Source organism: Poecilia reticulata, linkage group LG6 (assembly GCF_000633615.1).
Source record: "Poecilia reticulata strain Guanapo linkage group LG6, Guppy_female_1.0+MT, whole genome shotgun sequence".
NCBI classification, from domain to species: domain Eukaryota; kingdom Metazoa; phylum Chordata; class Actinopteri; order Cyprinodontiformes; family Poeciliidae; genus Poecilia; species Poecilia reticulata.
In genome coordinates this window covers 13,600,378-13,615,535 of record NC_024336.1, presented here as the reverse complement: position 1 = coordinate 13,615,535, position 15,158 = coordinate 13,600,378, and the positions used below count along the sequence as shown (strand labels likewise).

Genomic DNA, 15,158 nt, shown 5'->3' with positions numbered 1-15,158 from the left:
ATATATGCATGTTATAAACTTATTTTATCTGCTTTGACCCTTAATACAAAGATATGTTTTTCTTAAAATGAGCCTGGTTTACTGGCTGACAAAATCAGAGCGTGGAGTTCCTTTCTGTTTACCACCAAGTTCTGTTTTTCATCAACAGCAGGTGGTGCTTCTTAAGCCTTTGGTGGCATTTATTGGACATGCAGTGGCATTAAATAAACGCTAGGTTGGCTCTTTGTTCAATGCAACGTGGAACTAATAAACATGTGACCGTTTTCCAAATTGGCTTTCCATACCCATGAGCCTTACTGTTTTGTTTGCACAATAAATGTGTGAAATATGACTGTGAGAATCAAGTTGCTTCATTTTATTTAGACGTCTCAGAGTGTGAAAATGCTAAAAATGTGTGACTACTAAAAATAAAAAGAAACAGTTCAGTAACTTCATGCTCAGAAATAGTCAAACTAATGCAGCAYCACTGTAGTCATTTTTAAAATTTGAAGGGACATTTATTAACTGTGTGTCAACAAGAGTTTGCTTGGCAACATTAGGTGTTTCAGAAACGCCTCCTTTAAGTGCCAGGTAACGCTTAATATACTTCTGCTGACATGTATTAATCGTATGGTACCATTTCCTCAATAAAGCTATTTTGGAGATACTATGTGATAAGGTAGAAAAATGAGAGGGTTATTAATTCTTATCTAAGTCTAAGACAGGGGTGCCCAAAGTTGGTCCTCAAGGGGAGGCATTCTTCATGTTTTAGTTATCTCCCTGATTTAACTCACCTCGATCAAATGATGGCTCGTTAGAAGCCCCAAGAGGAAAATTGACAAGCTGAAAAGGTTGTAACAACCACCAGGGAGGGAACTAAAACATGCAGGATGCCGGCCCTCGAGAACCGACTTTGGGCACCCCTGGTCTAAGAGAACAGAAATACACAGAAAATCAGCTGCAAGTCAGTAGTTTAGATACAGTAGATGCATTTTTATCTTGTTTGATGTCCTTCTAAGGTACACAACTAAGATCTGGATGTTAGAACATTACCTTTTCCGGCCTACGACTGGCCCTTGCTCAAACCTGTAGCCCCTGTTCTAATGTTCCTAATAAATACCGCAGAGGAATCAGTCGACTCACGTCCCCTTAATCAAAAAAGAACACAACGTCTTTGAAACTTTAACAGGTACATCACATGTTGTGTGTTTGACTGCATTAACTTCAAGCTGAATATATCCTATCCCTTTATCTTGTGGAAATAAAAATTTATTGTTTTTATGTCTGACAAATTCAGTGCAGCCTTTTTGACGGGCCAAATGCCGTTAGCACCAATTTTTGGTAGTGAGTCAAAAAAATGAAGGGTACATCAATTCAGATGTACCCTTCATGTTTTTGTGTCTACAGGCAAAAACAAAACTTTAATGCATCCACTGTTGTGATGGAATAACATCGTTCTGCAAAGTTTTCCACATTAAGTTTGTTTGTAGTTCTCGTTATTTTTTAATCGATTATAGTTACCTTCATAAGACATTATCTTGCCTTTACTGTGTAAATAAATAAAATCTAAATGGAAAAGACAAAAAACACCATATGAATGACTATAAATGACTAAGGTTAAAGCATTAGAACAAAGTAGAGAGAGAATCAAAGAGTTCATTCACTCCTCTGACATGCGCTGCCAAAAAACACACATACACATACACACACGCACRCGCGCGCGGGCACAGGGGTGCATTGAAGCGTGCAGGCAGGGCGTGTGAAGAGTATAAATAGCTCTGCATCCTCACTGATGCTATTTTTAAACCAGGAGTCGTGACTGCCTTAACCAAGGGCAAGATGAAGAAGCACGAGGCACAGAKAGAACAATACTGTACGGCAGAYTTCTTGATAACTCATAAATAAGTACTTGTCTGTTCAACGATTGCTGTTCCCTTTTGTAAGTTTCTGTCTGCATCCTGCTTTCTGTCATCGCTCTTTGTCGGTGCCTCTTTCTGTGTGTCTCACTCCCCGAGGCCCTCTCTAATGATACCGTGTTTTCTAATCGTGCTTTGTGGTTCGTCTTTTCATTGTTTCCACTGGCATCCCAGTGAGACGTTAAACAATCAAAAAATGGGAACATGCAGTCAGACAGAACAGTGTTTTGCCATAAAATCATATTACACTTACATAAAACAGCATAACCCAACAACATTACTCTCATACAAGATCATGTTTCAATTTGTGTGTGCGTACAAAAAGGAAGCCTGTGTGTGTGTGTGTGTGTGTGTGTGTGTGTGTGTGTGTGTGTGTGTGTGTACGAGATAGATGTATGGTTTTGCTGAATTGATGCTCTACACAAAAACCAACAATAGAGGAAGGTTTTAGTATTTTCAAAAAAATAAATAAATTATGTTGCTTTTCCTGAAGTCCTCTGAGGGTTACTTTCTCACTAAACAGACATCACTAAAGAATTGGTTTCCTCTTTGTGATGCTGTGCCAGGGCTTTCCTGCGTCTGTCTGTAGTTATGTCTGTAGATCCTTTTGCTTTTAAATTTCTCCTGAGGGAGCTGGACGGGGTTAGCCTGGAATGAGATCAGATTGTCTTGGCTGGTGCAGGTTTGCTTGTTCTACCTTCAGAAATGCTTGGCTGTTTCACCAGYATGTGTGGTTTATTTATCTGCATCATCAAGCGCATTCAAGCAACCTTGATATGTTTGGCTGAGGTGAGCAGATGGTAGTTTTCTCTAAACTTAAGCCAACTGCTTCTGTTGTCAGTTAGTMAATAAACAACAAATATTCCCATGCCTTGTATAAAAAGACAGATAATGTTTTCACTGTCTGGCATTAAATCTGAATTTCCGGTTTTACACAAGTCAGGACAATAAAGTTATTTACATTTGCTAAATTCCAGAATGGTTAAAAAGTTTATTTCCWTTACCCGTACCTTGTCTTAGTATTCAATGCCTTTCAAATAGCCCTGATGATCCTGTACAGRCATTGCAAACTTGTAATTGGTAAATTTATAGCATTTGAATAACTAAAGGCACAGCTATGTATCAACTCCAGAACAAAAGGAAAAGACCTTGTGAAGACGTTGTTTGCAGATTGTAGGAATGTATTATTTGTGAAATATCCCCACATGGGCTGACAGGCTAAATAGAGAGKAAGAAGCCACTACTCCAAAGCAGCTTACAGCATCATCTTTTGAGTGTTTTACTGCAGGAGGAACTGGTGCACTTCGCAAAACAAATGACATCACAAGGAAAGCAGATGATATGGAAATATTGAAACCACATCTCAATAGGAACTTAAAAGCTTGAGTGAAATGGTATYTTTTAAATGGACAATGATCCTCAGCCATATTAGTTGCATGACTGAAGGACAATGTGGCTTTTTTGTACAGCATATGTAAATATCCAGTTGGAGCCGCTTTTTGTTAGGTCTTTGCTGCAGAAAGTTATGTGGATGTTTCTTGTGGATGACAGTGACTCAGCAGGTAGGAGTTTGTCCAGCTAGCCGGTTGGTTGCTAGTTGTCCCATCCTTCTCAGTCGTGGTGTACCTGGGCAAGACACTTCGCCCACCTTGTCTGCTGGTGGTGGTCAAAGGGCCCAGTGGCACAGACTGTATCTTAGTCTTTTTTCAGYCTTCCCCAGAACAGCTGTAGCTATACAAAGTATAGCTTACCATCATCAGTGTGTGAAAAGTTGTGGAGGTTTTTAGCGATAAATGTGTTCAAGCATTAAACCAAACTTCACAAGCAATAAAATCTCCATTCATTATAACTAAGGTTACATGGATGTGAGAGTCCAGACTGCAACATGATTAGATGAATTCCCAGTCTGAGTGTGCAGCATAGTGTGTTCATGTGTGACTTTGTGTCAATTAATGGGACCTTCTTCTCTCTAGTTGACCTGTGGTGTTGATTATGGCTCCGAGGCTGGCTGTGCTGCGAAAGCATGTGTCCAGCTGAGGTGTTGATTGCCAGAATTAATGAACTGTAATTTAGCTAATCCCTGAAAAATCCTGACAGAAAAGGAGGACTCTTTTTTTTTTTTAATGTAACCAATTTATTTAATGAATCCTAGAGTTTAATTCAGGAAATACTTGGCATGTTTTTGACATATTGTTCAGTGTGATCATTGCCAAAACCCTTTAGACATTTTCGATACTGGTTTTCATAAATTCTGTGTGCAACTATCATTATCAAAGCTGTCTGGTTGGTTATAAACAGCAACATGGCGAATATATTTCAAATCTGCTTTGTGAAAACAGAACTGTGTTGTCTCCTTTGATCTCACCTCTGATTTCCAAGATTCATGATCATGTTAGCAAGCAACGAAGCACTCTAGCAACAGAGGAAAAAAAGTAAAATGTCTTCCTGGTCTTGTTTCTTTTCACTAAGTGTACTTGGGTAAATAAAAAATAAAAAAATAGAATATCCACGTAGAAGTTCACATATGTCTTAAACAATTTCCTTTTTGAGAGAGAAAAAAAGAGGTTTTTTTTGTACTTTTCCAGATTGTAGGSAAAACTTACTTGCAAATATGTATCTACAGTAGAAAAGGACTTTGTGATGGCCACTTTAGGGCATTGATTTCCCCTGTGGAAGCAATTTGGCAGTATAATTAGGGTTATTGTCCATTTGGAAAACCCAATTTTTCTCTAGCTTTAACTTCCTAGTTGGTGCCTTGAAATCTTGTTTCAATATTTTCTTTCAATGTTCTTTCCTCAAGATACCATTGATTTTGTGAAGTTCCACGCCCAATATGATGCTGCCACCCCCTATATTTTACATTTGGGTTACTGTTTCCAAGCTTGAAAATGTTCTTTATTTTCCCAGCAAATACTGGTCATTATGGCTAAAATTTTARTTTGAACAAATAAATATGACACCGTCAGGCTTCTGAATGCTGTTCRTATGAACCAGATTTATTTGTAATTGTTATTTTTCACATTTTATCAGAACCAATGTATTCAAAGGGGAACTGAATAAAGCCAAAAGGCCCATGCATAAACTGGAGGAGCCTGAGAGGCACAACTCAAGCTGGGAAATTAACCTTGATTTTCCACAGAAATTTGTTTTATAGAAGAGTAACATKGTTTAAAAACAGATCAGATCCAAGTTAAACAGTTACACATCACATAATCTGTCCAAAAGCTAAAATGTGATGACAGTAATAACTCCAGCTGCACAGCATGCAAAGCCAGAGGGAATAASTGACCAAACATGAACAAATAAGAACTARTGTAACAGAGGTAGTCTAACATACTGCCACCATGAGCGGCACTAATCTATATGWGAGACAAGCCTAGAAGAAAAGCTGTTAGTCACAAAATATCCAGCAGGACAGAGATCCTAAAAATGCTGCCATTTGTAAAATGATGCCCATTCAACGGGCCAGACATACAAAGTTAAAACCCAAACACAATCGGGAATCTTAAAAACATTTTGACCGGCTGTAAAAATTGATGTAGAGAGGAAGTGAATAAACTGCACCACACACTTTTCAGATATGCATTTGTTAAGTCAATTATAAAACATTATCTTTTAAACTTCACTTTTCAACTTTGCACAGGTCTTTTTCGACACAATGTAGTGCAATTTCCCAGCTTTCTAAAACACTCAACGCTCAGTGATACACAAGTTCTGAGGCACATGTGTCAAAGACCTGAAACAAAATGGTGGATGTGAAAGTAAGTGAACTAAACCAGGGCAGCTTTTAAGATCAATCTGAGGTCTTACCTTTTCTTTCATTCCTGCCAATGGGGAACAGAGAGCACAGCTGGCACCTGTCTGCTGCAGAGACCTCTGTGCAGTATAGACAGGCTTTCTGACAAAGAGAGAGAACAAGGCGGTGAATGGGAAATCGTTTGAAACACTGAGAAGGAGACGGGGGACAGAAGGTGTGTGGAGTAAACAGAAATGAGAAGTTTAACCGTGAAAAAATGGAGTCGCCGGGTCCACTAAGGTGAGAGGGAGGGTAAAGTTACGTTAAGGGGAAATCTAGAGAGGGGGACTCGGTCATCTGTATACTGTTTGTTTTATTCTTCTGGGGAATCAATAAACTCCAATTTGCTCTTTTGATRCACTCGTTCGCTCTTGTAACTAGATGCTTTTTAATCAAATAAAATGGTTAACATGCAATCAGATGTTGAGATTCACTAAAATAATTAGCCTTATCTCTGGTTTACCTTTTTTTACTGCAAATATAAGTAAGGCACTGACTTATTTTCTTCAGAAAACGAATAGCTGTTTGATAACTATTTCCCAGAAGATGGTGACAGCTAAGAGAAACTTGGATAAATCATACTTTAATATAATAATCTAAGCTTTTATCATGTAACAGAGCTGGTTTGAGCTGGCCTCCTCATGTATGTCTCTGGGGAAGATTTAGATGAAATCAAATGTGAACCTACAYTGATCTTCAGGAAATCTTGTAAGGGTTTTAAACACTGTGTAACAATGTCAATGGGGAGCATAGTAGCATTCAGCAGACTGTCTTTTATAGAGCCCCAGGTTACATCACCATAACATGTCCCCATGCCAGAGTGGAATATAGTTGGAGGAAGTAGAGTACATCATTTAGCGGGCTGTCTGCCGGCTGCAACATCGTACTGACGTATCCTAGCAACCAGTGTAGAAGGGTTCGCTCAGGCAAAGCCTCGGTTACAGCTGGTGATCTCTGAGGAGTCTGCATGTGTGTACGCACGCGGGTGTGTCTGTTAGCTTGGTGGGATAATAGATGAGTGCTGTAGAAATTAGCGTGCTAGCTCAGCCCTGCAGGGAAGATCAATATCAACTATACATTCATCTCTAATTATCATGGGAGAAGTTAGGGGGGCATCTCTCTCTTCTCGTTCCCACCCTCGTGTGTCTTTTGCAGACTTCTTTCAAAAACACAGTTTTCTTTCACGGTTTTTCCTCTTTTAAATATCTGACTCCCTTTTTATAAATGTGTTCTATTTTAAAACAACATATTATCAATGGGGAAAAAATGTGAACACATTTATTTATGAGTTTTTATTAATGAAATATYATTTGTGTGTAAAATGTTTACATTTCCTCCCTCACATACTATATCAYGTTTACTACACAGGAGATTTAGACAGTAAAGACGACTTGGTAGGATAGTCAGATTATTTTACGTATGTAAGAAATTCTTATATTTTGTGAAAGATGTAATATTGCAGCAACTGAAAAGCAACTGWTAGTTAGAAATGTTAGCAGTTTTAAAATAACTCCACGTAGCATTTTGCTTAACCACATCAGGATGATCATTTTCAACTGCATCTCGTCACTTTTAGTGCATTATTCAGGGGGTCRGTAGCCGCAGCCCACTCTTACTATGCTGTAATCAATCCATTGAGTTCAAACAACAATTATGCTTGTGTCTTTCACCCTTTTCATCAATATCATGTCTGCAGTTTCAAAACGAAAACTTTTTCCCCTGTCGTTTTCCCCGTTGTCTTTGCACCTTCAGATGTATTTTGTATGAAACAAGCTCGTAAAATGCTTAATGTCACTCTGCTCTTCGTCCGCGTGTGCCTTTTGGTTAAAACATTCCACAGCCTCTGCAGTCTCACAGTGATTTCACGTGAACCTGGTTTTCTGTGTAAGTAGTAATGATTCCCCTTTCTTTCTCTCTGCATCAGTACTAAGTATAGGTGAAGGAGGTTTCTGGGAAGGCACTGTCAAAGGAAGAACTGGCTGGTTCCCGGCAGACTGTGTGGAAGAAGTTCAAATGAGACAGTATGACCCAAGGCTTGGTAAGAAATCATAAATCACATCCTTGCACAAATGAATGTGCATATCGTGCACATTGTACAACAGTCCAAGATGTTTTGGACTTGCTGTGATGTTTTGAGTCAGTGTTTGTTTTCTTAGCTCTCTCCAATATACTGTAAGCCCTTCAGAAACTCTTACTCCAAACAAATTTTCACTTTTCTTTTTGTTTATTTAATATGTCACCTGTGTTTGATGCTTAGTCCATTTTGGTAAYGTAKTTGTCAGCTCCTTGGRTTAATTGAAAGGCATTTGGACAGTAATGTTAAGCAGTAATCACTGCTTTGATCATCTCAAACATTTGAAATTGTCTGTTTTTAATTAAYTACATTTTGCAGCAGCATACATTCTGAGTGAAATTTCCTTTCAGCTGTTACATCCTGCTATCTAAAACATAATATTTTTATGCACTCTTTCAGTTTTTTATTCATCTGTTATTTTTTGAGGATTTCTCTTTTTAAAATGTTACATTTAAACAATCTTTTAGACAATTTTTTAAACAATCACTTGACGTCCTGTGTAAAATCAATGATATATCTAAGGTATATATTTTTTCTTTAGCTTTTCATGCCAAGCTAGTCCTCATCATATACAGTAAATATTCAATAATTCTCAGAAATCCTAACTTGAAATCAAAAATCCAAATGGGATTTTTTTTTTTTTTTTTTTTTTTTTTTTTTTTTTTTTATGTCCAAGCCTGGGAGTTTCAAAAATATGCAATAACATTGATACTTATAATTTTTTATTCACTGGATAGTTTGTTTTCTTCATACATGCACTTTGTGAATTTACATTGCATTAGAAAATAGATACCCTTCCCCACTGAAACATAAAAAAATTAAACATTTTGAACGGATTTCCAAAAGGGTTTTTATTCAGGGGACAAATAAAAGCTGGTCTTAATTTTAAGTGGTAGTGTATTTTCCGCACATAATTAGAAAGAAACTGAGMTGCAGAAGAAAAGGCCAAAGGGCAACAGACTGCTTGATTTAGTAATGAAATATGTAAAGTAAAAGCAAATATAGAAAAACTGAAAACTTTCACTGAAAATACCAATCTTGGCCAAATGTTGTGAAATTTTCATAAAAACAGCCCAAATTATGCAAAATTAAAGAAAAAYATACAATTTTAAGGGACCATGAAAGGTTAAAAAGTTGTCCTGGTACACATGTCTATGTAAATACAGTATTGTTCATTTTTTACAAAAAAGGAAGCCAGTGCAGCAACAAGAAAGATCTCCTTTATTCCTCAACCTATAGGTTCACAGATGAGACAGCAGAAGAAACACTCCTCCAGTTTCTCCAACCATAGTTGCACATCCTTGCTTTGTAAAAAGCCTTCTAAGAAACACAACCAATCTACCACTCGATGCCAGCTGTTATCAGCCCGATGCACGCTCTCATCCTCCTGTTATCAGGCTGCGCAAAATACACAGGTRCCAGCCAAAGACATTGGTGCCAGGCAGCGTGAGAAGGATACTGCTTCTACTGCACAAAGACACTAAAACAAAGCCTAATTTTATATTTCAGTCTTTTTCTGCGTGGCGTTAGATCAGTAACTATTATTAAAACATTTGATCCTGAAGCTACAAACGCAATGCTCTAGTAAAACGTATGAAACAGAATAAGATCCTAAATTACTTCCTATACTTCTTCTACTAAATGCTTTTGTTTGTAAAACTTAGTTAATTCAATTCAGTAAAACTTTATTTGTTTCCAAGGGGCAATTTGAGGGCTCAGTGGGGCAGCACAAACACAAATAAAGAACATCATGTTAAAAAATAATAATTAAATGTAAAAAAAAAAAAAAATGAAAAATGAAAAAAAAGCAACATAATTAGATTAAAATTATTTGGAATTAAATTTTGCATAACATGCAAAACATAAACATTGTGCTGTAAGGGACACTTTTGGTTTAAACTGTTATCACTTCAAGATTATTTCCAGTTGTCACTTCTGATAAAAGCAGGTGTAGATTGGGACTTGTACTCAAAGAAGAGTCACAGATTCCACCTTCAGGGAGATGTTCTGCTTTGTTTTCCTTTTAAATTCCTTCCATCTTTTATTCATTGTTTGAGGCCAAATATATTTTGCATTGATACATTTCTTACTTATCACCTTTTCTTCTTTTTGCTTGTAAATTCAAAGACATAGTTCTTAATGTCATTTTGATGCAAGATCCTCTAATCAGAAAAGAAACAATCCAAATTTTAAAATGGATGCCATATACTATCACCAGCAAGTTAGAACAACAAAGCCTGGCGACTTTTAGCATCCAGGCTATTTTTCTTACCAAATCATCCATGCTACTGCAGCAGAGATCAATGTAAACATTGCAACTAGTAAACAACTGGGAGTACATCAGATTAATGTGACCACATTTTGGTTTGGACAGCCATTTAACTAACAGATGGCACATTTTGTTTGGTGCGTTCTCCAGGGCAGCAACATGTGCAGCRATAAACTCCRCTGAGTCTCATAAGGAGGCATCATGGAGACCAGTTGGCCACCTTGTGAGGTAGTTTAGCAGTGCAGCAAAAAACTACATTTAGTAATGGGACAGGGACTTTTTGTTCAGATCATAAATATCACCCGCTTCCTTGTGTGATTTGGCAGACGCCTCCTTGGGCCTATTTCTGGAGCAGCTGGGGCATTTTCTTGGTTAAAAGCGTTGTTGAGGGATTGAGGTTACTTCAGAGCAGGTGTAAAGAGGGGAGAACAGCCGGAATCCCTAAATACCCGATTTAAATGCATTGTGAGAAAAAGATAGGGAAAGGTTGGAAAGAAAGGGGCCAGATAGCCAGAGAGACGGATGGTGGAGTATACTCCAAGAGACAGGGAAGCAGAGATGGTTGAGCATGTCTTTCAGTTAGAAAGAAGAAGAGAGAGAAGGAAGGAGGCATGATGGGAGATGGGGCGATATTAAAGTCCACTCACTCATGAATCCTGAAAAATGGAACTCATAAATCCTGAAAAATGGAACTCTTTGAGATCTAGTTTTTTAAGGGATCAAAAATGATCCTCGACCTCAATATATCCATCCTATCGTGACATTTTTGGGGGGTTTTCTGTAATGTTGAGCGGATTGTTGTCATGTTGTGCTGTGAGCAGTCTGAAGTGGATCCAACAAATGTCCTCTGCAGCCGATATGGTTTGTAATTTGTGTTGGGTAGCCTACATTTACATGGGTTCATACTTAAAGAAAATTCAAGCTCGATGAATAATAATTGTTATTGTGCAAAAACCTTTAAAATAAAGAAATCTCTTATTGCAGAAGGATAATCTCGCCTGGAAAAAATATCTAAACCTTAAATTTGAGTGTCTTATGCTTTTATTATTTTTCTTTTATGTTATGTCTTTTTGACAAAGTCATCAGTGCCATTGTTACCTCAGCAATTCCTTTAGCATAAATGTGATGGAAGCAAATCTTAACTTAAGAATTTGAATTAATGAGTTACAACAATATTTAATTTCCCTTTGGGATCAATAAATCAGTATCATCTATCAAGTTTATTTTCTGCAACAATTAAGTATCTGATTTTGAATTGAGTTGAACTAAACCATAGCTTATTTTTTTACGTTTGTCACAGATTCCAATACCTGTATTTACCTCGACTTAGTGATTCCCTGGTGCACATATGGCATGACAAAGAGACCAGTTATTTTACTCAGTGGCCAACAGTTTGTACAACATGAAATGGGGAAGTAAAGGATGCAAAAACAAACAGGACAGAGAAGCAATGCCTGCTGTTGGCACAGCTCTGTCCATTTTACAGACCTTATATTTCCTTTATGTCGGTTTCTCCACCATCGCCCCGGCTTAAGACACTCTTAGGCTCAATAAAAGTCCTCCTCACTACTCCTAACATTTTGTCACGTTACTCTGACTTGGGGCCTATAAGGTGCTTTGTGAATGTATGTAAGAAAAATTGTAGAATTCCAGAAATGGAGAATTTTCCTAAAATTATGTCACTGGAAGCTTTTACTCTTAGAATTATTTGATAATAAGGACCCTGCATTAGGGGCAAGACTTGTAAGTCGCCATTTCTCAAAAAATAATATATATATATATATATATATATATATATATATATATATATATATACACTGCTCAAAAAATAAAGGGAACACTTTAACATTTAAGTGAACACTGAAGTGTTCCCTTTATTTTTTTGAGCAGTATATATTCATAAGGGGTAAATGTAAAATGTAGCCTGTACTGCATACTTCTTGGTAATGTCAATGTATTTAGATTCCCATGTAATAATTAAACATGAGCTAGCCAGTGAACTACATTATGCCATTAACCAAATTGATAATTTCTGAATCTACTGAAGCATTTAAAATCTCATCCTCCGCCCTAACATCCATCGGCAGCTATCCAGCCGCGGTACAACTCAGGATAACACAGTAAGATATTCACTGGGACACACATAAACACGCATGGTTTGTTTATCAGGAGGCAGCCATTGAGCCATTACTGACATCGAGGGCAATATGTCTCAGCGTAGCGAAGCACGAAAGACAACCCAGTCCACAATTAAGTAACCTTAATACTATTGAGTGTGCTCTCTCCCTTTCCTGCTATTGGCCAATTTCACTCTACCACTGCACATCACCATGAGCCATGACTCTGAAAGTGGTATCTTTCTTTATCTACCTCTGCCTCCGTCTCCTTTGCCAGGTTTGAAAGAGCACTGATGGAAGAACCGGAGGGAGACAAAAAAGGGGGAGGACAGTTTCAGTCAGAGGGACAGAAAATGAGAAAGACAGAGAAAGGAAGCAGGTGGCCACATGAAAGAGGTAGTTTAAACTATCACCGGTTCTCCTGGTTGTTATCTGTCACCACTCTGCTCCTCTCTCTCTGCACGGCCAGAGCTACCTSCGAGTAGCAGTTCACCTCCAGCTAGTGCTCGAGGGGACAGACAGGGGAAGATGACGAGTCAAGGGCAACAGAAAATGAAAAGAAACAGAGAAAACATGGCTGATGAAGGAACAAGATTTTTTAAAAACTGCAAYGACTATCGATTGAATGGCACAATAATCATTTAGTGGCGAACTGCTGATATGTGTTCAAGYTCTTTGCCATGGCCATGAGATGCTTAAGGTGAAACAATGTTGCTTTTTAGCTAAAAAATATCATATGCCCATATAACATAGCAGAAAATCATTGAACATCTGCTCACTCTCCCATACACATATGCACACATGCTGCTGGCCTGTTACTTGGGGTTAATAGTGGATGTTTACTTGCAGCGATGAAGGGGATAWTGATGTGACTGTGAACTGCTCTTCCTTTTCTAATGATGCAAACTAATTGCGATGACACTCATTTTTYGCAATGGCACTGTTAATCTGTTGTCGACAATCTGTCGGGATCTCACAGCCCTCCAGCAGAACCGTCCAGCCCCCACCCTTCCCATCTTTCTGTCTTTCAGCAAGATGATGCTGTGTAGCTCCCCCAAGACAAATATGCCACCCTTATGCTAAACAGCATCCATGATTTCCATAGAATGAGCTTTAATTTGTCTTCCTTGGCATCACGCAGCGTTGAATGTCCCTAAGGATCGCAGCTCTGTCTTTCAGCATTACGCTATTTGTRATTCTCCTGACTTGTACAGTGGTTATTAAGATGTGCAAACTTTTTGTTTTTTCTTTCTTTTTGTGCATATTAGCTATGTTCCTTCRCTCTCTTTACATAGCAGCACAACTGAATGACTCACAGCTGCCTGAATCAGCCCAGTCAGATCCAGCCTGAGCTATTTTTAGCCTGCCCATTAAGAAGTTTTGGAGTGTGTCTGCACTCCCTTAGAATGCTTAAGCATCAGTGTTGCTGCAGCAGAAAAGACTGACGTGAAGAAGGAGGTGAAGGGTAACAAGGGAAAAAAAAGAGTGATGGGGAAATTGTGCAATTGGATTACATAAGGGATCACACGGTGGYTAACACTTAGTATTAGCAAGGATCTCTTCTCTTTCTAGATTTAATCACATCATTGGTGGAAACCTAATTGATATTTTTATTTTTATATCCAATTGAGCTTGTGTAGAGGAAATGTTCAAACCCAAGCTGGATTTGGTCTGTTGTGGCTTTAACTTAACAAGGTGAACTACTCAACAAGGGGAATGTACCTTTRTTTTTATTCCTGCAACCAGACCCACCACAGCAACACCATTTGTGAAGTATTTGAACTGGGTGAATATTTATGCAATCAGTTTTTTGTTTGTTTGTTCATTTAATTGTTATTGTTTTGTAAAAATCAGCTGTTGACTTTGATATTAAAGTCCMTGTGTGACGTGAGATGGATTGGCAAGAATCTTTCCAGCACACTTCAGAGTTCTGGGGGCAAAAATGTCTTGCAAAATGAAAGATACAATGCATCCTGCTCTTGTCTTTGGCRGTAGTAGCGTACCAGGTTGTGATAAAGAAGATGAGGCAATATGGGTGGGAGAAACTGTTTACTTCCTTAAATTGATGATCATCATGGCTAGTAGCATGACTGGCATCATGAGTCTTAGTCTTGAAATGTTGCCTCTTAATGATCTCCAACAAAAGGTTGAAATGTAGATTACTTCCCTCTGTCTTTGCAGATTTATTAAAACAAGTTGCTTTTGGGAAAAAGGCAAACACAATGCATGTTTTTACATTAGATTTTCATTCCAGGGTGCTGCTCAAGATGTTGGGTTTCATTCAATKAGTGTCCTCCCTGTGACTGGATGCAAAGCAACTAACTCAGGGGAAGTCGATATATCAAGCACACAGTTTATGCTGTTGGTAAACAGCTGCTTGGTCATTCCTACCCAAGGGAATAGACAGCATAAGCAGTAGAAACTAAATGCCAAATGCTGACTTTTGGTGGGATAGAGASCATCTGCATATCTTTTTTGACTGTGAAGTGTTGGCAATTTGTGTCATTAGTAAGCAGGAATCCAAAGTTATGAGCAAAAGTAAGTGCATCTAAGAAGGATGCACAGTTGAATGCATTCTTGCTCTTCGCAGTGATATTACTGAGCTGATTGTGGTTTGTTCATCATGTTATAGGCCATCAAAGGGCATATCTTTTCCTGTTGTTGGCACTGAAGRCAACAGAAAGAAATTGAACATTATCTTTATTTCTCTGGCTCAATATCACATTGAAGGCCTCTTGTCAGCCAGTTCTTTTTATTTTTTTATTTGAGCCGAGGATGTTATGATGACATCAGAGGAACATTTTCTAACATATTTTTAGACAGTCAAGCAACATAMATTTTTTTTGTGGCCAGAGGCAGAATGGGGCCGGTGTCTCGGTCTTTTTGAAGGAGTTTGTAAAATGTGAAAGTCTGAAAAGAGAAGAGTCACTAACTTGGAGCTCACAGTTCACTTCCCCAACACGCCTCTCAACTGACTGATCCTAACAGGCGCAATTATCTATAACAA

At 38.2% G+C, this 15,158-nt stretch overlaps 1 protein-coding gene across 10 annotated transcripts in view; it reads left to right on the top strand.

Moving 5' to 3' along the window:
- Positions 1-15,158, top strand: part of shank3a (SH3 and multiple ankyrin repeat domains 3a) — a 140,030-nt gene that overhangs the window by 90,313 nt on the left and 34,559 nt on the right. For all 10 annotated transcript variants that reach the window (XR_001776702.1, XM_017305277.1, XM_008411317.2 and 7 more), the window contains one exon: positions 7,616-7,729. Coding sequence is in view for 9 of the 10 variants with exons in the window: in XM_017305277.1 (XP_017160766.1) it covers positions 7,616-7,729 (114 nt within the window). In the remaining variant the exon portion in view is untranslated. The remainder of the gene's footprint in view (positions 1-7,615; positions 7,730-15,158) is intronic.